The sequence below is a fragment of the Dromiciops gliroides genome, chromosome 3 (genome assembly GCF_019393635.1).
Source record: "Dromiciops gliroides isolate mDroGli1 chromosome 3, mDroGli1.pri, whole genome shotgun sequence".
NCBI lineage: Eukaryota > Metazoa > Chordata > Mammalia > Microbiotheria > Microbiotheriidae > Dromiciops > Dromiciops gliroides.
The window spans coordinates 358,724,391-358,748,354 of NC_057863.1; the positions used below are offsets into that span (position 1 = coordinate 358,724,391).

General features: G+C 41.9%; 2 protein-coding genes across 5 annotated transcripts in view; one reads left to right on the plus strand and one right to left on the minus strand.

Moving 5' to 3' along the window:
- The window catches only part of ARCN1 (archain 1), a 32,676-nt gene extending 31,427 nt beyond the window's left edge, over positions 1-1,249 (minus strand). The window contains exon 1 of the mRNA XM_043992865.1: positions 1,097-1,249. Within this exon, the coding sequence (XP_043848800.1) occupies positions 1,097-1,099 (3 nt within the window). The 5' untranslated portion in view covers positions 1,100-1,249. The remainder of the gene's footprint in view (positions 1-1,096) is intronic.
- Positions 1,250-3,182: 1,933 nt separating this feature from the next.
- IFT46 (intraflagellar transport 46) lies at positions 3,183-23,554 on the plus strand. 4 transcript variants are annotated; one of them, XM_043998520.1, is made up of 13 exons: positions 3,186-3,475; positions 4,131-4,227; positions 12,382-12,461; positions 14,231-14,383; positions 14,911-15,047; positions 16,364-16,438; positions 16,781-16,874; positions 17,554-17,682; positions 17,981-18,102; positions 20,959-21,025; positions 21,408-21,468; positions 22,440-22,525; positions 23,000-23,554. In XM_043998520.1, exons 1-13 carry the CDS (start codon positions 3,446-3,448, stop codon positions 23,093-23,095), a joined length of 1,227 nt encoding a protein of 408 aa, XP_043854455.1. In that variant the 5' UTR covers positions 3,186-3,445; the 3' UTR covers positions 23,096-23,554. The 4 variants fall into 4 exon arrangements, with proteins under 4 accessions (XP_043854458.1, XP_043854459.1, XP_043854455.1 ...); XM_043998523.1 differs by lacking the exon at positions 22,440-22,525 and having other exon boundaries at positions 3,183-3,475; XM_043998521.1 differs by lacking the exon at positions 14,231-14,383 and having other exon boundaries at positions 3,188-3,475.
- The last annotated feature ends 410 nt before the right edge of the window (positions 23,555-23,964 follow it).

A 23,964-nucleotide genomic window follows, 5' to 3' on the forward strand; every position in this document is an offset into this window, starting at 1 on the left:
TTTTAATTTAAAGATTTTACTAAAGCCAAGACAGAGTATTTTTCTCATACAAGTAAATTATTAAAATTGTGGGGTTTTTTCCCCAAATGAGAATAAACTGTTATTTCCACACTAGAATATATAATCAATCTCCCTGGATGATTGAGAGCTGGGAGCCCTGAGATCAGCCCTATACTTAAGTTGCTTATTTATCTATTTATTTTCTGCTCAAGAAATTGAGATATTTAAAGAGATCGAGTCTGTTTAAATAACTCAATCTTTAAAATAGGTAATGAAAACATAAGCCTGTAAAACGAAGAATGTTCTACAGTGACAGATGACACTACCTTTCTAAATCTAAGCTCCTTGAGGATCCCAGAGGCCTGGTCTTCTAAGTTTCTATGCATTCAACCGGACACTTTGAATGCTGGCTGGTCAGTCAGGGAGCTCTGATCTTTCTTTTACAGGAATTAGAGTGGGGAGAAGGAAAAGACCTCAAGATAACCTCAACACAGCTAAACCTGGCGCTAAGACAAGTCCCTCTTTAACTGTACAATTTTCCTATATTGAAAGCTATGTGCAAGCACCTAACGAGGATGGGGCAAAGATCAATGGTTGGGGGGGGGGGCACCAGGTATTCTAGAAGTCTAGCAAGGAAAGAAGCATTTGAGAAGGAAAGCTGGTTCAGCCCAGCGTCCACTCGCTCACATCTTCCCAGTCCACGTAGCTCGGAGAGGGAAGAAGGGGCCTGCAGAAGGAAGGGGACGAGGGAGGTACGGGAGGGAGGCCCAGCCTGCGCCCAGCACCGTCGGGCAGGGACACAAACCCCTAGTCTGGGGGCCTGCCCGCAGGGTCCCGGCGGGATCCAAGCCGGGGAGTCGCAGCTGGTCCGGCGTCCGGACGGCGGCAGGGCCCTCCATGAGTTCCCTTAGGCCTGCCAGAGAGCCGGGCCCTGCAGCAGTCGAGGAGACACTGTGCCCGCGGGGCCCCGTGAGGACCGGGCCCGGAGTGCACGGGTTGAGGCGGGGCCGGTCTACAGGCAAGGCCGGCCGGCTGCTGCCGGAGAGGGGCCGCCAGACTCCCGGAGGTCGGACTGGGGGCCCAACTCGGATCTTACCATGATGAGAACGGTGGTGCGGCGAGCCCGCGCTCCGGCTCCACTGGACAGAAGGCTGAGGGACCCGGGTGGGGAGGACGGGCCACTCAGGACCTGCCGCTCCCCTGACAGGAGCCGCCACCGCTTCGCTTCTTGCCAAGATGGCGGCCCCGAGCCACGTCTCCAACCGGAAACGGCGCGGGTCAAAGGGTAGAGGGCGGGATCAATGGGGGCACCAATCCCCGCCCACTCAGTCTAGACCCATTTGCTCTCTCTCTTAACCTGGAGTAAGACACGCCTTTCCTAGATCCGATTGTCCCACTGGTTCACCTGGGCCCCGTGGCTCTCTACTGTTACACGCTCTTGCCTGCTCACCTCTTTATTTCACCCCCTGCTTCAGCTCCATTTGTGATTCAACTGAATCCTATTTAATTTATTTCAAGAAACATCTATTAAAGTACCCATTGTGTGTTTCAAGGTCCTGTATTACTGTACCTCTCGTGTGTATTCAAGGTACAAACGAAGCGGTCTCTGTAGTCTAGGACACAGGGAAAGAAACATGCTAGGTAGTTACATTTTGCTTAAGACCTTAGAGAACTGATGCAGAGTGAGGGGAATAGAACCAAGAACATTTTTTACAATAACAACCATATAAAGACAAACAACTTTGAAAGAGCACAGGGGGCAGTTAGGTGGCGCAGTAGATAAAGCACCGGCCCTGGATTCAGGAGGACCTGAGTCCAACTTCGGCCTCAGACACTTGACACTTAGTAGCTGTGTGACCCTGGGCAAGTCACTTAACCCTCATTGCCCCGCCCCGCCCCACCCCCCAAAAAGTGTTCAGAGGTTCAATGCCTGGCATTTAATAAATGTTTACTGGGGGAAGCTAGGTGGTACAGTGGATAAAGCACCAGCCCCAGATTCAGGAGGACCTGAGTTCAAATCTGGCCTCAGACACTTGACACTTACTAGCTGTGTGACCCTGGGCAAGTCACTTAACCCTCATTGCCCTGCAAAAAACCAAAAAAACTAAAAACTAAAGCTAAAAAAAAATAAATGTTTACTGTAGTAGAAGACTTGGGAACTAGGATCAACAAAATGACCAACCATAATTCATAGGACTCATGGTGAAACTTGCTACCCATCTTCTGAAAGAGATGGAATGGACTCAGTGTACACAGACATAAGCCAATATGGTGATTTGTTTTCCTTGACTATACATGTTTGAATCAGGGGTTTTGGGGTTTTTTTCCTAATTTGGGAAGGGAGAGAGGAAAGGTGGATTTTTGTTTTAAAATAAAATAAAATAAAATGTATTTGTCTTTTTTTTGTGTGGGGGGGGACAATGGGGGGGTTAAGTGACTTGCCCAGGGTTAACACAGCTAGTAAGTGTCAAGTGTCTGAGGCTGGATTTGAAGTCGGGTACTCCTGAATCCAGGGCCGGTGCTTTATCCACTGTGCCACCTAGCTGCCCCCCTGTATTTTTCTTAAAAAGAACTTTGTTTATAGGAAGCCAGCATATTTTAACCTTTTCATAGGACTGGGGACTGACTGGCAAGCATTTCGTAGTATCTTTGTCTGGGGCCGAAACAAAGAATTGCTTGTGCTGTTATTTGGTGGCTGCCACTCATTTTACTCCTTAAAGCCAATCTCAGCTGAAAAAGAAAATATCTATTCTGGTGCATACATCTCGGAGGGGCAAGATCCAGGACAAGTGGCACGTCAGGGAAAAGTGCCTACAGAATCGTTATCATCCAGCCTGGAAGAAGGAATGCGCCTGATGCCCCAATTTTCAACTACTTCCTTACTTTCTTTAGACTTTTCAGGAATTTTCAGAGATTTTCTTTCCCCTCCTGTCTCTTTCAAAGTTTAGTAGATTCAAGTGGTCTGGAACTTTCCCTTCGTTCACTCTTCCCTGGAGGATTTGCATATCTATTTTAAAAAATCTGATTGTCCTAGGAAAAGTTGCACGACCAACGATCCCCGATCTGAAACCTTGTAAAACCGCATTTCCAGGTTGGACTCTGGCCAAAGTGACATTGCCTGAAGTCGGCCGCTAGATGCCACCAAACACTCATTTCCCGAAACCACCGATGCGCGGGCCAAGCCGCCCAGAGGGGCTCGGACCCCTCTAGGCTTTCTAAGCCTCGCGGAGAAAGCCTCTGACTAGTGGGAAGTGGGGGTGGGGAAACCCCAAGGAGGCTTGGCCAGAGCCGTCACGAGGTCAAACGGAAAGGCGAGGAAATCTCGCGACGGCTCCTCCGTCTTAAAGATTGTCAACACACTCGCTGCCGAGGTTGGAGGTTCTTACCGTCGTTAGGCCTGAGGCTGGGGTGAATCGGGTGCTCTCGGCCCCCAAGTCCTTTCCAAATGGAGGAGACGGACTCGGAAGGACTGCAGGTGAGCCATCCAGCACGGAGAGGCTAGAGAGTCCCCCCCTCATGCTAGACAACCCGGGAGGACTCCGTGTCTCCGTAGCAACTCCTGCGGTCTCCATAGCAACAGAGGACTACCCCCCCTCCCTCCGTGCTTCGGGAGAGACGCTTCCTGCCTGGGGAGGGGGATGCATTTAGGAGTTCAGGATGGGCCTGAGGGAATGGGAGTCCTCCTCCCTTTGGGGCTCCAACAGGAGACTTGTTCCCCACTACCCCCAGAGATGGCCCTGGGACAAAGAGGGGGGCCAGGAACCCCTTCAGTTTTGAGAAACTCCCAACAGTCATGGGGGGATAAACTGAACCAGAGGACATCGCCATGGAAACCCTTGGGCTGGGATGACCGTATCTTACAGGTTTCTGAAGCGACATTGCTAGTATAGGTGGTCTTTTATCCCCCTCCCCCCAAGCTTCCCTCTCCCTCCTCCAGCCAACCCCGGAGCCCACGCCCCATTGCACTGCTTGACTTGTAGCAGAGGAAAAACAAAGAAACAAACTTTAGCGGAGAATTTTCTACATAGCTGTTTACTGGGATAGGGGAGAGGACCCGTGCTTTTGGGGGAAATGTAAACTTTGTCAGGTTCATCACCATGAGCCGCATAATCATTTCTTTTTTTGCACAGACCAAGGTCGTAGAAAACCAGCCATATGATGAGAGTCTAGAGATTAATGACTCTGAAGAGGTTGCGAGCATTTACACTCCAACCCCACGGCATCAAGGTAAGAAAAGAATGATTTCTCTCAAATTAAAGAACAGGGTGGATTCGTGGGCATTCTCCAAACAATTAACTTTTTTTTTTTTTAGTGAGGCATTTGGGGTTAAGTGACTTGCTCAGGGTCACACAGCTAGTAAGTGTTATGTGTCTGAGGCCGGATTTGAACTCAGGTACTCCTGACTCCAGGGCCGGTGCTCTATCCACTGCGCCACCTAGCTGCCCCCTTAATAATTAACTTTTTTGAACTTAGAATTTGGTAACATTAAGGATAAAGTTATTTCACATGTCAGCATCTCATTTTTCTCACTAGCAAAGTGAGGGAGGAAACATCCTCCCTGATTTTAGTCACTGTTCTACTTCATTGTGATGCCAAACTGAGTTTTCTTGGCTTGGTGCTCCTACAGCATGTCTAAACACTGCTTAGCTTTCTTTTTCATTTGATTTTATTTTCTTCAATTAACAAGAATTTATTTTCTCTCCCTCCCACCTTTCTCCCTCACTGGAAAGGAAAAAAGGAAAAACAAACTGCTTATAATAAATATGTATAATCAAGCAAAACAAATTTTCATATTGGTAGTATCCCAAAAATATGTCTTATTCCATTATCTGTCTGTTGGGAGGTAAGTAGCATTCTTCATCATGAGTCCTCTGGAATTAAAATGAACTATGCATTGATTAGATCTTAAATCTTTTAAAATTATTTGTTTTTATGGTGTTGTTCTTGTATAAATTGGTCTTCTGGCTCTGCTTACCTCACTCTCATCAGTTTATACAAGACTTCCCAGATTTCTCTGAAATCATCCCTTTGATCATTTGTTACTACACAACAGTATTCCATTACATCCATATGTTCTAATAGTTCAGCTATTCCCCAACTCCTTAGCTTTCAAGACCCTCTAATATTTTACCTTACCCTACCTGTCTATACTTAAATTATCACTGCTCTCAAACAGGTACCTTCTTTATCATACCTAATACTGCCTCTACGCCTTCTTTGGTTTATGTTGGGCAAATCATGAAACCTCCTTGAAACTTCAATATCCTCCTCTGTAAAACTGAGTAAGTTGAACTAGAAGATTTTTAAGGTCCCATCCATGTGGGACCTTACGTGTGACTCATGTTTCCCTTATCTTCTCTTTGACCTTTGCCCATTCGAATCCTACCTATACAAGAAGACCCAGGTCAAGTCCTTCGTCATTGATGAAGCCTTGCTTGGCTCCTTCAGCTTTCAGAATATTGTAGAAAGAACTCTTGGAGTCATTGGATCTGGATTTGAATCCTGACTTTGATGCTTACTACTTGTATGATCCCTGGGCAAATCAATTAACTTCTCTTAGCCTCAGTTTCTTCATCTGTAAAATAGGGTTTATACTGTCTACATGCCTCTGAGCTTCTACCTCTTTAACAATTTGTACCACACAAATCGTCACTTGACTAGATGCTATTTTTTGCCTGTCAGATTCAACATCAGCAAGCACTTAAGTGCCTTTGATAATGCAAAATTCTTTGCTAGGGACAAGAAATGCCAGGATCAAAAATGACATGATCCTTGACTTCTGGGAGCTGGGACATGTAGGGAGTAAAGAGGGTAAAAGAGAAATCCAGACAAAATGCTCTAGGAAAACTTAAGGAAGTCAGAACACTTTCATTTATGAAAAGCTATTTGGGGTGAAATTAGGGTAGTCTACTGCCAGTTGTGTGCAGATCATTATGCTAGGTGATAGAGGAGATAAAGTGTGTTTAGCCAAGATTATCTTTGCTCTCTTAGGCCTTAAAATCCAGCTGCTTCCCCAGTTAGGGTTAAGTTCATATCTTACTCTATTTCCTCACAACATAAGTCTTAGTCGGCATTACACAGTATATTAATTACTATATTTTTTTTCATTTTTAGTATATTTTTTAAGAGAGGCAGGAGTGATATAGTAGATTGAGTATTGGATTGGAGTCAGGAATTCTTGGGATTCAGATCCTGCCTCTGATACTTACTAGCTTTATGACCCTTGGCAAGTCACTTAACTTTTCTTAACCTCAGGCAGCTTGAAGATTTTAAGTTACAGATAGGTTGCCAACTACATCCTATCTGAAGTCAGTTTCCACACTATGAAATAAGATTTTTTTTAATGAATTTTGATTTTTATACCACATTCACTAATATAGGAACCTACCCATTCTACTAACAGAAATAAAAAAATACTTAAGTAAAACCTACCAATGCAGTAGTTGTGACCAGTAGAGTATATAATATTCTGTACCTACTTTCTTTACTAAAATCGATGTGTTCCAGCACCATATCATCCGAAACCAATATCAGTGGTCACATATGACCTGGTTTCTGTTGTCTTTTATCCCCGTCTTTATTGACGTTATTATAGTCATTGTTTATATTGTTCTGGCTCTTATTTGTTTCTATAAGTCTTCCCCTGTTTCTCTCCAAATTCCTCAAATTCATTGTTTATAGCATACTAATATTCTGTCATTTTCATATACTATTAGGGCCAATATCCAATTGATGGGCATGTAAGTTGTTTCCAGCTTTTTGCTTCTACAAACTGTGACATATTATGTGTTATAACTGTCTCCCATATAGAATGAAATCAAATAAATACATGTGAGTTGTTAATCCAAGTATATTTTTATGTCCTCTACATACTGGCCATTTCAGTCACTATTCAGGAATACAGCAATTCTATTTAAACAGTTTTTCCTCTCTAAAATATCCATATTTTTGTTTGTTCTAACCTTAGTATGTATTCTTTACAATTTAAAAAGAGCTGTTTCCAGTGGCACTTAGATGGCGCAGTGGATAAAGCACTGGCCCTGGTTCAGGAGGACCTGAGTTCAAATCCAGCCTCAGACACTTGACACTTACTAGCTGTGTGACCCTGGGGAAATCACTTAACCCTCATGGCCCTGCAGAAAAAAAAAAAAAGGGAGATATTTCCTTTTTAGAAGCTACAGGATGCATTTTAATACATTAATTTCCATGTAATCTTGAAACTAAATTATTATTTTATTAACAAAGTTAATAAAAACAGGTATTCATGAATTTATTAAGGAGTGTTCCATTTCTAGTCCAACAGATTAATTGCAGATATTTGGGAGATATTTTTCCGAGACTAGGAAAAAATAACTACCACGGGGCAGCTAGGTGGCACAGTGGATAGAGCACCGGCCCTGGAGTCAGGAGTACCTGAGTTCAAATCCGGCCTCAGACACTTGAGACTTACTAGCTGTGTGACCCTGGGCAAGTCACTTAACCCGAATTGCCTCACTAAAAAAAAACAAACAAAGAAAAAAATAACTACCACTCAAAAACACAGATGCTTCCATTGTTTTATTTTAAATAGATTAGCAATTAGAGTGAATTTAAATTTTTTGTTACTATTTTACTTGTAAATGAGTAATTAGTTTAAAAAGAAAGAAAGCAAATAAACTATTTTAGTTAGGTTAACATAAAAAACTAAAATTGTTAGATTACAGCATTAATTTAGTCCCCACCTTTTTTTATTTTTAGACTGGAAAATACAATGAAATTATCTACTTATTCGGTTCTCAGTAATTTCTTAATTTAGAGTAAATTAGTTCAAAGGAAAAAAGAATTCATTACCCATGGGGGAAAAAAACTACTACAAAAGAAAGAATTGATAGTATGTGATAGAATCTCCACCCCCATTTTATATGTAATATGAGCACTAGAACTACCCTGCGGATCCTACACACATTGGCAGTCTGGGTCCCCAGAGGTCAGCTGCCAATTCTCCTCTCAAGAATTATGGGGGACCCTGATTCGATGAGGAGTATCTGATACTATAGCTCACAAGTGCCCACCAGTGCTTTTCCCATTGATTATTGATTGATGTTCCCCTTGATTATTAATTGATAACAGCTAGCCAGAGTTAATTAGCTACTTCTGTTATCTCTAGACCTTTCCACCTCCCTTTCACTAGAACCCTGTCCTCTACCTATGCTACCCTTGGGTGCCCTGGTTCTTATAAGTAAGCTTTTCCCTTATCTAGCTGGACCCCACGCCTTCACACCACTTCACTGCTGTCTCCTCACCATACCTCCACTTGTGCCTCTTACATCTTCACCATTCCCTGTTTATTTTTTTTATTCCCTCATTAAAATATAAGTTCCTAGACAACAGTGACTGTTTTGATTGCTTTTATTTGGATCCTTGGTCTTTTCACAACGCATAGCACATATCAAGCACTTCAAAAGCATTCTAAAGATCTGTATTTTTTGTTGGTTACTTAAGTGGGGATTGATTCATTCAGTGTACACACACACACACACACACACACACACACACACACACACACACACACACCCCTCCCCAATCCTTATATGGATAAAGAAACTGCAATCCAGCTGGGTTGAATGACTTGCCACTGTCCCATAGCTCAGAGAAGAGCTTGAAATTATTTTATTTTATTTATTTTTTTTTTTAGTGAGGCAATTGGGGTTAAGTGACTTGTCCAAGGTCACACAGCTAGTAAGTGTTAAGTGTCTGAGGCTGGATTTGAACTCAGGTACTCCTGACTCCAGGGCCAGTGCTCTATCCACTGTGCCACCTAGCTGCCCCTTGAAATTATTTTTGAGATCAGAATCCAAGTCTCATGATTTACTGGTACAGTAGAAAGGTAAATGCGGATGACCAGTCACAACATAGGATCATAGATTTATATTTATTAACAATGCCCTAGATTTGGAATAGCAGACATTTATGTAGTACTTTAAAGTTTGCAAAGCACATTATCTCATTTCATTCTCATTTTATCTCTTCCAGGAGTTTTAGTTGAATTGTTGCTAAAACTGTGTTTTTCTTTGAGACTTTGTAGCTGCTTTGGGGTCATTCTCTTCTTCTGGGTTTGTGTCTTGAGTGTCTTGGTCACTATAATTTATGGTAGGATTCTCTTTGTTTATTTGTTCATTCTAATATCCTACTTCTTAACTTAAGACTTGATGTTAGGGCCAGGTTCTGCATATCTGAAGGGAAGGTCTGGACTGGTCCTATTGCTTCTTTCTTGGAGGTTTTGAGTGTTGTGTTCTCCTGGGATCTCCTACCCAATGCCAGTATGAACCTGTCCCTGTCACAGTGCCCCATATGGGTCTGGGACCCCTGCTTGCCATGTTACACAGACTCTCTTTGAGCACTGTTGTGCTTGCTCCCTGTGGGGTATACTCCATACTGGGCCTTGTCCCCAGTCCGCAGATCTCTGTGTCTTCCTTTGTCAGTCTGAAGTAGGAAAATGATTCATTGTGGCTTTTTCTTGGATTTCCCCATCAGGACTTGGTCTGGTGCATTTTCTAGATCTATTTGGAGAAGTTTGGGGGGAGAGCTCTTCATTGCACTGTGTCCAGCTACTCTGCTGCCTTTACAACTTTTCAGAACTTCAGTAATGATTCATATTTATATAGTGCTTAGCAAAGTGGTTTTAAGATGGTGATGTGAGAGGGGCAGCTAGGTGGCACAGTGGATAGAGCACTGGCCCTGGAGTCAGGAGTACCTGAATTCAAATCCGGCCTCAGACACTTAACACTTACTAGCTGTGTGACCCTGGGCAAGTCGCTTAACCTCAACTGTCTCACTTAAAAAACAAAAAAGAAAAAAAAAGATGGTGATGTGAAAGGTCCTAGAAACGCCAAGCTATACCCAGAATGCTCAAACAGAGTTCTAAACAGAGCGTATCAGATGGAGCACTGGTAAAGAAAACCCAAAAGAAATGTCAGTAAACTTCCCCTAATGGAACAAGACTCCATAAGAAGACTGCCAGAAGCCCATATACACTGAGGGAGATAAGCCAGGGGAAGCAGACGCCACAGTTCCTGGGAAGCCTGTGCTGTAACCACAGCAGGTGATGGGGGTAGTGCAGCTGGTGGGCGGCCTGCCAGAGCCATAGTGGAACACCGGGCCAGCAAATCAGCCAGGCAGAAAAGCACTGGGGGCCACAACAGGGGATGGAGCCAACTTCTGGTTCGGAATTGTACAAGGAAAAAGAGACAAAGACCAGGCTAAGACCAAAACTTACACTGAGCCACCCAGAAGTGAACCACCCCAGAAGCAAAGGTTCTGGCAAAGAGTGAGGCCTAGCCTTAGCCACCCCATCTAGAAAAGCAGCAGCAATGGCAGCTAGACTACAAAAGGGACAGGACCAAGCAGAGTCTGCCTACACCATTCAAGAGAGTGAGAGGGAACAGTCTTTTTCAAAACCCTAAGGATTTTGTTTGTTTGCTTTTTAGCCATTTGCTTTTTTACTTTAAAAAATTCTTTAAAAAGTACATTTTTCTCCCTTCCCAGCGTCATCCCATATAACAAAGAGCAATTTTTAATATTTTATTTTCCCCCAATTACATGTAAAGACAGTTTTTAACATTTAAAAAAAATTGAGTTACAAAATTCCTTCCTCCCTCACCCTCCTTCTTCCCTGAGACAGTAAGGAATTTGACATCGGTTATCCATTTACAATCATGCAAAATGTATTTCCCTATTATTCATGATGTGAAAGACAACAAAGACCAAAAAAAAAATTCCCACAAAAAAAAAATAAAGTGAAAAATACTGTGCATTCAGACTCCATCAGTTCTTTCTCTGGAGGTAGGTCATTTGGAATTGTCTTGGATGATTGTATTGCAGAGAATAGCTAGGTCATTCACAGTTGATCATCGTACAATATTGCTATTACTGAGTACAATGTTCTCCTGGTTCTGTTCACTTTGCATCAGTTCATGTACATCTTTCCAGGTTTTTCTGAAATCAACCTGTTTGTTATTTCTTATAGTATAATATTATTCCATTACAGTCATATACCACAACTTGTTTAGCCATTCCCCAATTGACGGGCATCCCTTCAGTTTCCAATTCTTTGCTGCTACAAAAAAAACTACTATATTTTTGTACAAAAAAAATCGATTGATACATTGGAAAATTTCTAAAAATATATGTAATGTGTTATACCTGTGAACCTCCCATCTCCACAAAGAGTGGGTTGGGAATATCTTCTCATTATCTCTTTCAAGTCATGCTTGAGATTTTTTTTGGGGGGGGCAGGGCAGTTGAGGTCAAGTGACTTGCCCCAGGTCACACAGCTAGTAAGTGTTAAGTGTTTGATGTCGGATTTGAACTCAGGTCCTCCTGACTCCAGGGCCGGTGCTCTATCCACTGTACCACCTAGCTGCCCCCATGCTTGAGCTTTATAATTTTGTTAATTTACTTTTATTCTTTTGATATGTGGTTGTTTCCATTTACATTGTTTTATTTGTTATGTATGTTATTTTCTTGACTCTCCTTACTTCAGTCTGTATCAGTTCATGTTGAATTTTCCATGCTTCTCTGTATTCATCACATACATTTCTTACAGCACAGTAATATCCCAGCCACTAGGTGGCTCAGTGAATAGAACACGGGTCCTAGAGACAAGAAGGCCAGAGTTTAAATCCATTCTCAGACACTTTACTAGCTGTGTCATCATGGGCAAGTCATATAACCTCTGCCTTAATCCAATGGAGAAGGAAATGGCAAATCACTCCAGTATCTTTCCCAAGAAAACCACATGGATAGTATTGGTGTGCTGTGGTCCACAGGATCATATGGATTTTATAGTTATTTGGAATGAGATTTCCCATTCTATTTTTGCTTCTTGGGTTTTGTTATTCCATAGAAGTACTGTTGATTTTTGAGGATTCATTTTGTAGCTCAAAACTTTGCTGAAGCTTTTAGGGGGCAGCTAGGTGGTACAGTGGATAAAGCACTGGTCCTGGATTCAGGAGTACCTGAGTTCAAATCCAGCCTCAGACACTTGACACTTGCTAGCTGTGTGACCCTGGGCAAGTCACTTAACCCCCATGGCCCTGCAAAAAAAAAAAGAAAAGAAAAGAAACTGAAGCTATTAATTGTTTCATTTAGTATCTTTGCTTTATACCTAGGATTTTCCAAGTATATCATCATACGATTAGCAACTAGAAATAGTTTCATCTCCTCTTTACCTGTCTTTATACTTTGAATTTGCTATTATTTCCAGAGCGATATCAAATAATTGTGGGAAAAGCAGGCATCCTTATTTCACTCCCAATCCTTATTCCATGTTGATAGAATCTTAATACATCTTAAGTGACGATAGTGGGCGGTTGAATTTTAAAGGATCTTTACTTCTTTTAGGACTTCCTCTGTCTTCACGTCTCCCTCCCAAAACCATGGCTGACAACAGCAGTGATGAATATGAAGAAGAGAACAATAAGGTACTTGTTAACTCACAGCTCATTTTGTGGAATTTCTGCTTTGATATTCCATCGCTTACTGTAAAGTAACACTAGCATATTTATCAGCATTTATTGATTGCCCCTTTGAGGCAGGATAGGGAAGTCAGAATCAAGTGTCTTGAAAAGAGGATTTTTTAAAGCCTAGTTATGGGAAGGAAAAGTCTCAAATTACAGCTGAACTTTTGATGAAAAATTTCACAAATATAGTTTGGATGAAAGGAAAAGGACTTGTTGTTCCCTTCATTTGGAGGAGTATGTGGAGATTACCTTACTTGATGGAAAAGTTGTTTAGTTTGGAGCCATTGAGCCTAGATGCCTTTTTGCCTGTTACACTTAGAGGATAGAAAATTATCATATTCAGATTCAAGAAAAACAGATGAATATCAACTTTCTCCTGAAGTTAAGTAAGCAAGAGGGGGACAAGATCTACTCTGTAATTTGATTCAACTCTAGGAATTGGGATAGCCTTACTTAAACAATTTATATATTCACATTTAGCAAATAATTCTGCATGCTTGTTAATGCCTTCAGAAATCAAGATACACAGAATTAAAGTAGTAAAGAATTTGCATGAAAAAACTTTTAGCAACATGTCATTTCAAAAGCATATTTCACAAAATGACAGAAAGGAGAAAATTCAATATCCGTTCAAGGTGGTTCCGCCAGCTGCTTTAACTTCAAGGAATGTATGGCAACAGTATGGCCATGAAACCATAATTTTTCTTTTTGGGGGTTTGGATTTTACATTTATCAGATGGGTAGCATTGTGAAGACATTTGGGAATTTTTTTAAAATTGCAGTCAAAAGGCACATTTTAGACATTCTCCTGTTGCTTACAAAGTCACCAGACCTTGGGGGGCAGCTAGGTGGCGCAGTGGATAAAGCACTGGCTTTGGATTCAGGAGGACCTGAGTTCAAATCCAGACTCAGACACTTGACACTTAACTAGCTGTGTGACCCTGGGCAAGTCACTTAACCCTCATTGCCCTGCAAAAATTAAAAACAAAAAACAAAAAACAAACAAAGTCACCAGACCTTTCTTGCCCTGAAATCTGGAATCCATCACACAGACTAATACAAATTCAAGGACCTGGATATAACACCTAAGTTTGGAGGGTTGGGCACAAGAGAAATTACCAGGTTTCCTAAGACAGTCACCCAGTTTTTGGATTACCTTCCTTCTTCTTGTCTTTCAACACTAAATGAACATTTTAGGCTCAATCATCTTTCCAATACAATATGCTTCCTGAAGTAGCATAGAGTATCTATTTTTAATAGTTCTAAAAATAGAACCACTTTTCCTTAAAATCTTCCCTCCCCTAAACCCTAAAATTGTTATCTGTGTAACCAAGAGCAAATTTAGCAAGTTAGGAGGTAGGAGAAATATATGTTAGCATGTTCTAAGTAACTGTAGACCACTGGGGCATAGTAACCAAATGAACTCTACTGTGCCTTTGGCTATCATGCAAGTCACTGCTAAGTTAGAATCAACCTTAGTTAGTTAATGTGTAATGTTATTTCTGGTTTTATCATTTATAAAGGAAAGCCAAACCGAAAGTAGTTTTTATGTTGTTTTGTAACATATGTCACAATTTTATATGCCAATAGGTACTTCACAATCAAAGAAACAGATTAAGTAATTAAAAACAGACTGGAGCCATACAGCAGTTAACCTCAATATAAGCCTACGGAAACCGAGATTTCAAAACCTACTTTTAAAGGGGGCTATTTGAATGGTCATCCCTCAGGTCCCGAGGGAGGGCATCCCACAGCCCCCAGGCCACAGAGGCAAAGACTCGGACCCTGCCCCTCCTGCCCCTGCAAGCCCAAAGCGCCACCACGCCCCTTCCCGTGGACCTGAGAGGGTGGGATGGTATATAGGGAGCCAGAAGCTCAGAAAGGTAGGTGGCAATGCCAAGGAGCAAATGATCTCTGATGTTGGGATAGAGCATTTAAGATTGTGTATTTAACTACTTAAGGGGAGAGAAAAGGGAAGTATGGCTAGGGTAAGCACCTCATCTGGAAGGGAAATAGCAGCTGAACAAGTGACTGAATTGAAAAATTACATTTTCTGGAACTGCTGGTCAGGATTCAGAATCGAGATTGGCTAAAGTTAAATAAAATTTGCACAGGACTCTTGGAAGCTCCTGAATAACAAATGTGGACGACAGAATTGTTCAAATCTTTGCCCCAACTTCACAACCCAGAAAAGGAATGGAAAATAGCAGTGAAAAGTGGGGACCCTAGTTAGAGCAGGGGACAGAGGAGAACCCAAGTCCTTCCTTCAGCCCTCTCAGGGGAGTTCTTTCCTTCCCCTGGTGATTGGGTGTCAGCGGGGATGGTGGTTAGAGGGAGGAGAGAGAGCACTGGGTCCCATAAAGCCTTTGCTGCAAATGCTCTGATCCTCTCTCTGTCTGCTCCTACTCAGGAGAAGAAAAAGACAACTCAGTTGGCCACTCAGCGTGGTTTCAGTGAGAATGAGGATGAAGATGAAGATGATGATTCATCTGAAACCGACTCTGATGAAGATGATGATGATGAAGAGCATGGTGCCCCCTTGGAAGGGTAAGGAAAGATTTCCTATGGCTGATACCCAAGCCAAAGGAAAATATCCTCTCAAAATTATTGTGCCTTCACCTCTTCAAGACCTGGGAAGACATCTGGTTAAAGGTGTGGAAAAAGGATCACTAAAACATAAAGAATACAAAGTTTTAAAAAAAGTTTAGAAAGGGAAACAAATGGAAATTTTGTTGCTACCTTATTAAATTTAACATACGCTTTAAATAAAACAAATTGCAAATAACTGGTTCACAGTTTCACATACAATCTTCTTTTTCATTCTTTATTGGTATGTCTGTTGATAACTTAAATTTATAATAAAAAAATTTTTAAATGAAAAAAGATCAACAGTATATACTATTAAGTGTGAGCATATAGGGGAATAATTGTATGAAATTGAAAAATTCTAGATAGTCCAAAGATAATTTCTGCTTGGCCTTAGACTGGAAACTCTTGTTTTTTTGGGTAAAAAAGTAGTTTTTAGTTTTTGTTAAAAAGAATTTGCTATCCCTGAGAACACAATTGCTGGCAGTGAGGTGATATAGAAGCATATTAATTTTTTTTTTTTTTGCGGGGCAATGGGGTTAAGTGACTTGCCCAGGGTCACACAGCTAGTAAGTGTCAAGTGTCTGAGGCTGGATTTGAACTCAGGTCCTCCTGAATCCAGGGCCGGTGCTTTATCCACTGTGCCACCTAGCATATTTCTTAAAGGGCAAGAAGCCAGCCTATCATTAACTGTTCACTGTGGGTGATTAACAAAATGGATAATCCATATGTAAATGGTCAAAACTGTCTATATGTTTAAAATGATTATTTTTTCCATCCATGTCTCTTCCCACTAATTTGCCCTCTCCATCCTCTATAGAAGCCCTCTCATAACAAATAAGTATAAGCAAACAAAATAAATCAACGTGTGAACATAATGGCCGTGTCTGAAGTATATGTCTCACTCTGCACATATAGTCTGTCCCCGCTCTGCTCAGAGGCAGAAGGCATACTTCTTCATCTGCTGAGTCAGTCTTAGAGCACCCTTGCAAACCCACTTAAGAATAGAAGGGGGGCAGCTAGGTGGCACAGTGGATCAAGCACCGGCCCTGGATTCAGGAGTTCCTGAGTTCAAATCCGACCTCAGACACTTGACACGTACTAGCTGTGTGACCTTGGGCAGGTCACTTAACCCCCATTGCCCCGAGGAAAAAAAAAAAGAATAGAAGGGCCAGGTGAAGCAGTGGCTAGTGTAGGAATCCATACTTTGTAGTTATAGAACAGTGTATCACACCACTCCTTCCTGCCAGTCTTGGATATCTTGTTCTTTCCTTCAGTGCCTATGACCCTGCAGATTATGAGCATTTACCAGTCTCTGCTGAAATTAAAGAGCTTTTCCAGTATATCACTAGGTAAGTAGCTAGTTTATCACCATATTCCTCCCCATTCCTAGCGGGGTTCATCCTTCTGAAGCACTGGGGTTCTAAATAATTTTTGTCTGGAACCCCTTTGGTAGTCTGGTGAAACCGATGCACCCCTTTACAGAATAATATTTTTAAATGAATGCAATTAAATAAATAAGATTACAAAGAACACCCATTATATTATGTATTATTATTATATAGTTATCAAAAATATTTTTTAGAAAACAGGTTCATGAATCTCAGGTTAAGAACCCCTGTTCTTTATGATTTACTAATGACAGTTAACTGCTTATGTTTATATCTCTACCTTCCTGTGATGGTATCTCTTAGGTACACACCCCAGCTAATTGATCTGGACCACAAACTGAAACCTTTCATTCCAGACTTTATTCCAGCTGTTGGGGATATTGACGCCTTCTTAAAGGTACAGTCTAAAAATCTCTTTCCAGATTTTGCCCATCTCAGATGCCTTCATTTCATCTGATCAGTAGTAACTATTTTTACTAGCCGAAGGTTCAGAAGCCTAAATCTCCTGTCCCTGTCTTCATCTACTAATCAAGGTGTTCTTCCTCTACCAGTCAGACCGATCTCAGAACACACTTCTCCAAGAAACCAACAAAAACTGATCATTTTCATGACTCTGTTTTGACTAGAATTAGAATGTTTTTAGCTGTTTCCTTCAGTACACACACTTTATATTCCAATAATGGACAAAGTGCCTTCCATTTATCTTTGCTTTTCACCTCAAATTTCACTTATGGCTGATGTGTAATTCTGTATGTGTGTATGCATGTACATATACACAGACATACGTTTCCTACTTTTGTTATGTTTATGTTCTTTACTTATACATGCATTATTACTGAGTGTGTTAAGTTGTAAACTCATAGAAAACAGGAATTGTGTATGTGTAGTTCTCTTTCAATATATAATATTTTTAGTAGCACCATACAAAAAGTCTTTGACTTTGTAATGTGTGCTTGAGAATGATTATGGTAATCTGCTACAGTCCTTTTCCATCAGCTTTTCCAAAATAGCCAGGTAAGCTTACCCCCTGTGCCTGTTGGCTAGTTGCCATCCCTCCTTTTTCTTTTCTACGTCAGGTGCCACGTCCTGATGGGAAGCCTGACAACCTTGGTTTATTGGTATTGGATGAGCCATCTACAAAGCAGTCTGACCCTACAGTACTTTCCCTCTGGCTGACAGAGAATTCCAAGCAGCACAACATCACAGTAAGGCTCCAGCCTGGAAGGGTTTCCCGCCCAGAGTGGTGGGGGATGAAAAGCCCACTGGGCATTCACAGAATTAACTGACTGTCCCTAGGTTGGTTAGCACTGGCTCCAGCAAGGATCTCCAGAGAGTTTCCTATGACTTTACTTCAGCTGCTGACACATTTGCCTTATCATCAGCTGCCCAATTTTTAAAATGTAGCAGTAGGAAAGATGAGTTAGCCCCTCACTGCTCAGCAAAAGTTGTGGCTTTGAGGGAGACAACCCACCCATCACTTCAACTTTCCCTTCCTTTTTCTAGCAACAAATGAAGGTGAAAAGCCTAGAAGATGCAGAAAAGAATCCCAAAGCTATTGACACATGGATAGAGAGCATCTCAGAGCTGCACCGTTCCAAGCCCCCAGCCACTGTTCATTACACCAGGTCAGGATCCCCAAAGTAGTCTTCCAGTCTGTCTTCTGGCAATCCTCATACCTTTATGCAGAGAGTGGACATGGAGTTCAATCGGTTCAATTTAGTGAATATTTATTAAGTAACAACTATGTGCCAAGCACCAAAGAAAAAGAAGCAAAGCCAACTGACACAGCAGTCTGATCACGTACACTAATTTCCACATCTGTAGTCACCTATATCTCTGCTGAAAGAAGGAAACATGGTATTTTTTTACTTCCAATTCAATTTAACTTTCTTTCAATGAACAAAAATCTTTTTTCTCTACCATCATCCTCCCCCAATTTGAGGAAAAAAAACTTTTTTAATGAATATGCAACCAAAAATATTTTTAAATGAACACATTGGCCTTGTTCTATACACATACACACTTTTCATTCTGTATCAAGAAGGCTGGATAATATATTTCCTATTCAGTCTTTGGAATCAAGGTTGGTCATTTCATGGATCAGAGTTCTTAAGTTTTTCAAACTTATTTATCTTTACAGTGTTCTTATTATTGCATAAATTGTTCTTCTGACTCTCCTCAGTTCAGTCCCAGGATTCTCTGAAACCATCCACATCATTATTTCTTATAGCACATTAACATTTCATTCTATTCATATAGCATCATTTGTTTAGCTGTTCCTAGTTGATGGGTATCCCCTTATTTCCCAATTCTTTGCCACCATAAAAAGAGCTGCTACAAGCATTTCTGTATATATGGGGCCTTTTCCTCTTTTGTTGCTGTCTTTGGGGTAGTAGTTGTATCTCTGAGTCATGGTGTTTAATAGCTTTTTGGGAGTAGTTCAAAATCGTTTTCCAGAGTGGCAGGACCAATTCACACCTCCAGCAACTGTGCATTAATGCACCTGTTTTCCCACAGCTCTGTCAGTTGTCACTTTCTTTTTTGTTATTTTTGCCAATCTGATGGATGTGAGGTAGGAACTCAGAACTGAGGAACTCACATTCTGATGGTGGAGGGAGAGAGTGCATATAGAAGTTTTCACATGCAAGTCAGATAGAAAGTACAGAGTCATATAGAGCAAAGCTTCTTAAACTGTGGGTCACAATACCACATGGGGTCACATAACTGAATGTGGGGGTTGCAAAAAATTTCGCAACAGTAAATGTTTGATTTGTATAGCTATTTTATATACCTACATATACCCTAGGGTCACGTAAAAATTCCTCAGGAAAAAAGGGATTGCAAGTGGGAAAGTTTAAGAAGCCCTAATATAGCAAAGCAAGTGGTAAAGTATCTTCTTCACTGCTATTTCCATTGATAAAATCATATCATTTTCTAAGGTTTAATCATCTGATAATGCCAACTTGATGATGAGAAATTTCTTTTTTGGGTCTTCAGTAGCTGTGGCCATAGTACCTACAGAAGCAGTTGCCAAGCCACATCTCCAACAGAGTTGCTTCCCATGAAGATGACTTCAGGGCTGGACTGGAAGCAGGAAATGGTCTGGGGGTGTTTTTGGGCCTACCTACTTGTTGGTGTCAGTTGGTTAGCTTTTGGTGGCAAGGAAGATAGAACCCTTCTCTACAGTAGTTGTTCCCCTAGATAAGGGCTGTAAGGCCCAGGCTAAAAGCAAGGCCAGTGGTCTAGGGGGTACTCCTTTTCCTAAGGCTTTTGGATTCAGGGTTATAGGCTGACCCTATTAGAGTTGAAGGGGAGATTGTGGTCAAGGTAATAGTGGTAGTTTTGCTTGCTTCAAACATGCTGCCTCCTATTTCTTCCTCAGGGTGTCTCAATGCCTCAGCCTTTTCTGTTCTCCCTAGTTGTCAGTACTCTCTCCTTCCTCAAATTATTTTTTATTTACTTATTAACTTTATTTTTTTCTTTTCCTTTTCCTTTTTTAAAATTTTGCAACAAATATTTATTTTATTTTTTTCTGGTTACATGTAAGGGTAGTTTTCAACATTCATTTTCATAAGATTTAGAGTTCCAGATTTTTCTTCCTCTCTCCCTCCCTCCCTTTCCTCTCCCCTCCACAAGACATCAACCAGGTTATACATGTACAATCCACAAGCACTCTCTTTATCAGTTCTTTCTATGGGGGTGGATAGTAAGCTTCCTCATTAGTTCCTTGGGATTATCTTGGATCATTGCATTGCTGAGAGTGGTTAAGTCGTTCACAATTGCTCATTGAACAATACTGCTGTTACTATGCACAATGTCCTCCCAGCTCTGCTCACTTCACTATGAGTCTTTCCAGGTTTTTCTGAGATCATCCTGTTTGTCATTTCCTATAGCACAAGACCATTCCACCACAATCATATACCACAGCTTCTTCTGTCATTCCTCCATTGATGGACATTCCCTCGATTCCCAATTCTTAGCCACCACAGAGTTGCTATAAATTTTTTTGTACAAATTTCTCCCTTTTCTCTTTTTCATCATTTCTATTGTTCACTGTTTCCCCCCATGATATTTACTCTATTATCCATCTTCTTTCATCCTATCCCTCTTCAAAAGGGATTTGCTTCTGTCTGACCTATTAACTTTAGATGTTACAAACATGTTGGTAGAATGTAGGCTCCCTGAGGGGAAGGGATCCTATTTTACCTTTTGTGTTTGTATCCCTAGAACCTTATCGCACAGTAACTTCTTAATAAAAGCTTGTTGAACTGAGTTAAATGAACATTGGAAGCTGCCCTTAGGTCTTCCCATCCCAGCTTCTGGGTGAAATGAACATGTTTCCATTGGGGGAATTTTTCTTTGGGGTGGGGCAAAGGGTGGTATTGGAAGGGAAAGGTGGCTGATCTCTTTCTCTTCTGTTAGGCACAGATCTGATGTCATCAATCTGTACATCCTATTTACATTTGTCTCTGCCTTTCCAGGCCTATGCCAGACATTGACACTCTGATGCAAGAGTGGTCCCCAGAATTTGAGGAGCTGTTAGGCAAGGTGGGTGAAATAGTAGTGCACTGAGGGAAGGGCATGTGCGCTGACAGGACTGTATTGCATCATTAGGATTGTTATCTTAGATTCATTAACGGAGAGATTCGTAAAGAACACTTATATGAAGTGTTCCAATAGAGACATGGGGAGCCGGTCAAGCAGTGGTTAGAGAGGCAGGGATAGACCCTACTCCGTGGGAGACTGTGGTGTCTTGGAAGCCAAGAGATAGGAGAATATCAGGTAGTAGAGAGGAATCAGTGGTGTTCAAAGCTTTAGAGAGGTCATCGAGGATCAGAACTGAAACAGAGCCTTTGAATTCAGCTGTTAGGAGGTCACTGGGCATCCCCAAGCTTCAGTCCTTTGATGACTCCTCCCATTCTCTTTCCAGGTGAGCCTGCCTACAGCTGACATTGATTGCAGCCTGGCAGAATACATTGACATAATTTGTGGTAAGTTTCCGCTGTCCTCTCACTCTGGTTTCAGTAGCTTTTGTTCCTCCTACACCTAAATTTCAGAAATTCCCAACACTTAATAAAGAGGCAAGTGCTACCTGTGGAGAATAGCACTTAACCCCTGCAGACTGTTCTGTGTTACCTACTGTGTCTTTTGGAGTTGAGCTTAGATGCTGTTGGGTCAAAGAGCAATTCCCACCCCCCACCCCGCTCCATTCTGTCCCACCCCAGTCTCTGAAATCCATCCCTTCTGGGGACAAAAATCATGAAATGGTCATGTTCTTTCAAGATAGATGGAATTTTCCCCTCCAGAAAGAAGAGTGTCCTGGAACATGAATAAATGAAAAAAGGAGCCCGTTATGTGCTAGACATGGTGCTAGATGTTAGCTTGATGCTTCTATTAGGGATACTCCTGCCTTTAAAAGACTCGCATGCTAATAAGGGGAGACAGCACATAAAGGAGAGTGGCACCCAGGAAAAGGAGATGGGGTCTGAGAATGACAGGAATGTTGAATGGGGCCAAAGGATAGTCAGCTGTCACATCCTTACCAGAAGCCATTACCCTATTAATATAATCACTAATCTCAGATCAAGAGGTGGAAAACGGGACAGGGAATAGAAAGGGGTATGGTAGAGTAGGTGTCACAGTGGTCTACTGGGTGTGAAGGGTTGGCTAGGGCCGGGCAATATAGCAGGTTAGGTGAGTTTTTACTTCTTTCCAGACAACGCAGCTCTGCTTCCTGCCTCCCTACTCCCACCACCAGTAGGTCCTGAGATGAGCGAATTAACTCCCTAGGGGGGGGATATATGATCTTTGGAGTTCTGGTCTTTGGAATGCTATTCCAGATCAGGAGAGAGAGGTGTCATCAGTGTAGATGGCATGACGTCCTCTGGGGTAAATGGCTAATAACTATCCTGGGACTTCCAGAATTGAGTTTGATCCTATTCCCAGGGATTTTTTATTTTAGCTATCCTGGACATTCCTGTCTACAAAAGCCGGATTCAGTCCCTTCACCTGCTGTTTTCCCTGTACTCTGAGTTCAAGAACTCTCAGGTAAGCTTAGCACTGAGGACCAGCTGAGACTGTTGTGGAGAGAACTACAAGGTGGCAAAGACCCAGGGCCGGGGTCTCCATGTCCATAAGAATCTGCTGTGGCAGTAAAGGATGACTCTCCAGTGTTATCTACACATCTAGACCCAGCCAAGTAATCGATCCAAAGACAACACAACAGAGACCGGCCAAGGAGAAATGGTACAGGGCTCTAGAGGGAAGGGGAAGAAAAGAGAGGCGGTGTGGAGCATCAGGTGAAGCTTGGCCAGAGGTCAGAGAGCTCTTGCACAGACAGGAAAACAAACGATATTGCTAGAGGAGTTGAAAAGCAAGACAGGATATGAAAAAGGAGTTTCTTTGTCACAGTTTGGAGCAAACCTCTGAGTGATTTTATAAGACATCACCAAAGAATTATTTGGGAATGAAGTGATGAGTTCCTGGCATCTCTCTAATATTCTCCACCTTCTCTCTCCTTAGCATTTCAAAGCCTTGGCTGAAGGAAAGAAAGCAGCCACTCCTCCATCCAATCCCACCTCCCAAGCTGGAGATGCAGAGACATTAACCTTCAGCTGAGCCCCCACACATCTCTCTGTCTCAAACCTCACACCTGGATCCTTCATCCCCCCAAGCTGAGAAGGGGAAGTTGATCTCAGCCAAGCTTGAATCTTTGCCACGGGCCATACTTCTACTCAAGGAGAGATCATTCTCTTCTTATCGCCCTCTAGCAACTCAGAGAGAGGTCAGAGAGCACCGCAGACACTTGTTACAAAGTGCTGACCTATCTTAGCCTCTGTTTTCACCCCATCCCAGAACCCTTCCTTCCGGATGTGGGTGTTTGTAGTGCACTATAGGGGTTTGAGTTAGAAGGATATTCCAGACATCCTGAAATTTCAGAAACACTAGGGAGTACGGGTTGGGGGGAAATGGGGAAACCTCATAGCCATCTTATTTGGAATGGGAAGGACCTGTTCTCTTTTTACTCATGGGGTTTATTGACATAGAAATGAAAAATAAAATATTTTATCTGTTAGACTCTTCTTCTGTTTTAGGAAAGAGGAAATGTTGACTGATGACTAAGAAATGTGATGTCTCTAAAGGCGTTAAAGTTAACAGCAGTTTAAGTATACCATTTTGTTTTGTCTTTTTTTTTTTTTTTGGTGAGGCAGTTGGGTTGAGTGACTTTCCCAGGGTCACACAGCTAATAAGTGTCAAAGTGTCCGAGGCCGAATTTGAACTCAGGTCCTTGTGAATCCAGGGCCAGTGCTTTATCCACTGGGCCACCTAGCTGCCCCCTAAGTATACCTTTTAAATCCAACTTGGTGTCCTCATTTTTCCTATATGAAGGCTATTGATAGCTATATCCTAAACCCTGCAAGCATTTTATAATTCTGTACTTTTGATGCCTGTATGTCAGGTTCAGGGGTACATCCCTCCAGTTGTGT

Bases quoted from the DNA above. Each gene is read 5' to 3' on its own strand.
- IFT46 (XM_043998520.1), top strand. From the start codon at position 3,446: ATGGAGGAGACGGACTCGGAAGGACTGCAG. The intron at 16,439-16,780 runs GTAAGTAGCTAG...GGTATCTCTTAG, and splicing joins CTTTTCCAGTATATCACTAG to GTACACACCCCAGCTAATTG. The intron at 16,875-17,553 runs GTACAGTCTAAA...TTTCTACGTCAG, and splicing joins ATATTGACGCCTTCTTAAAG to GTGCCACGTCCTGATGGGAA.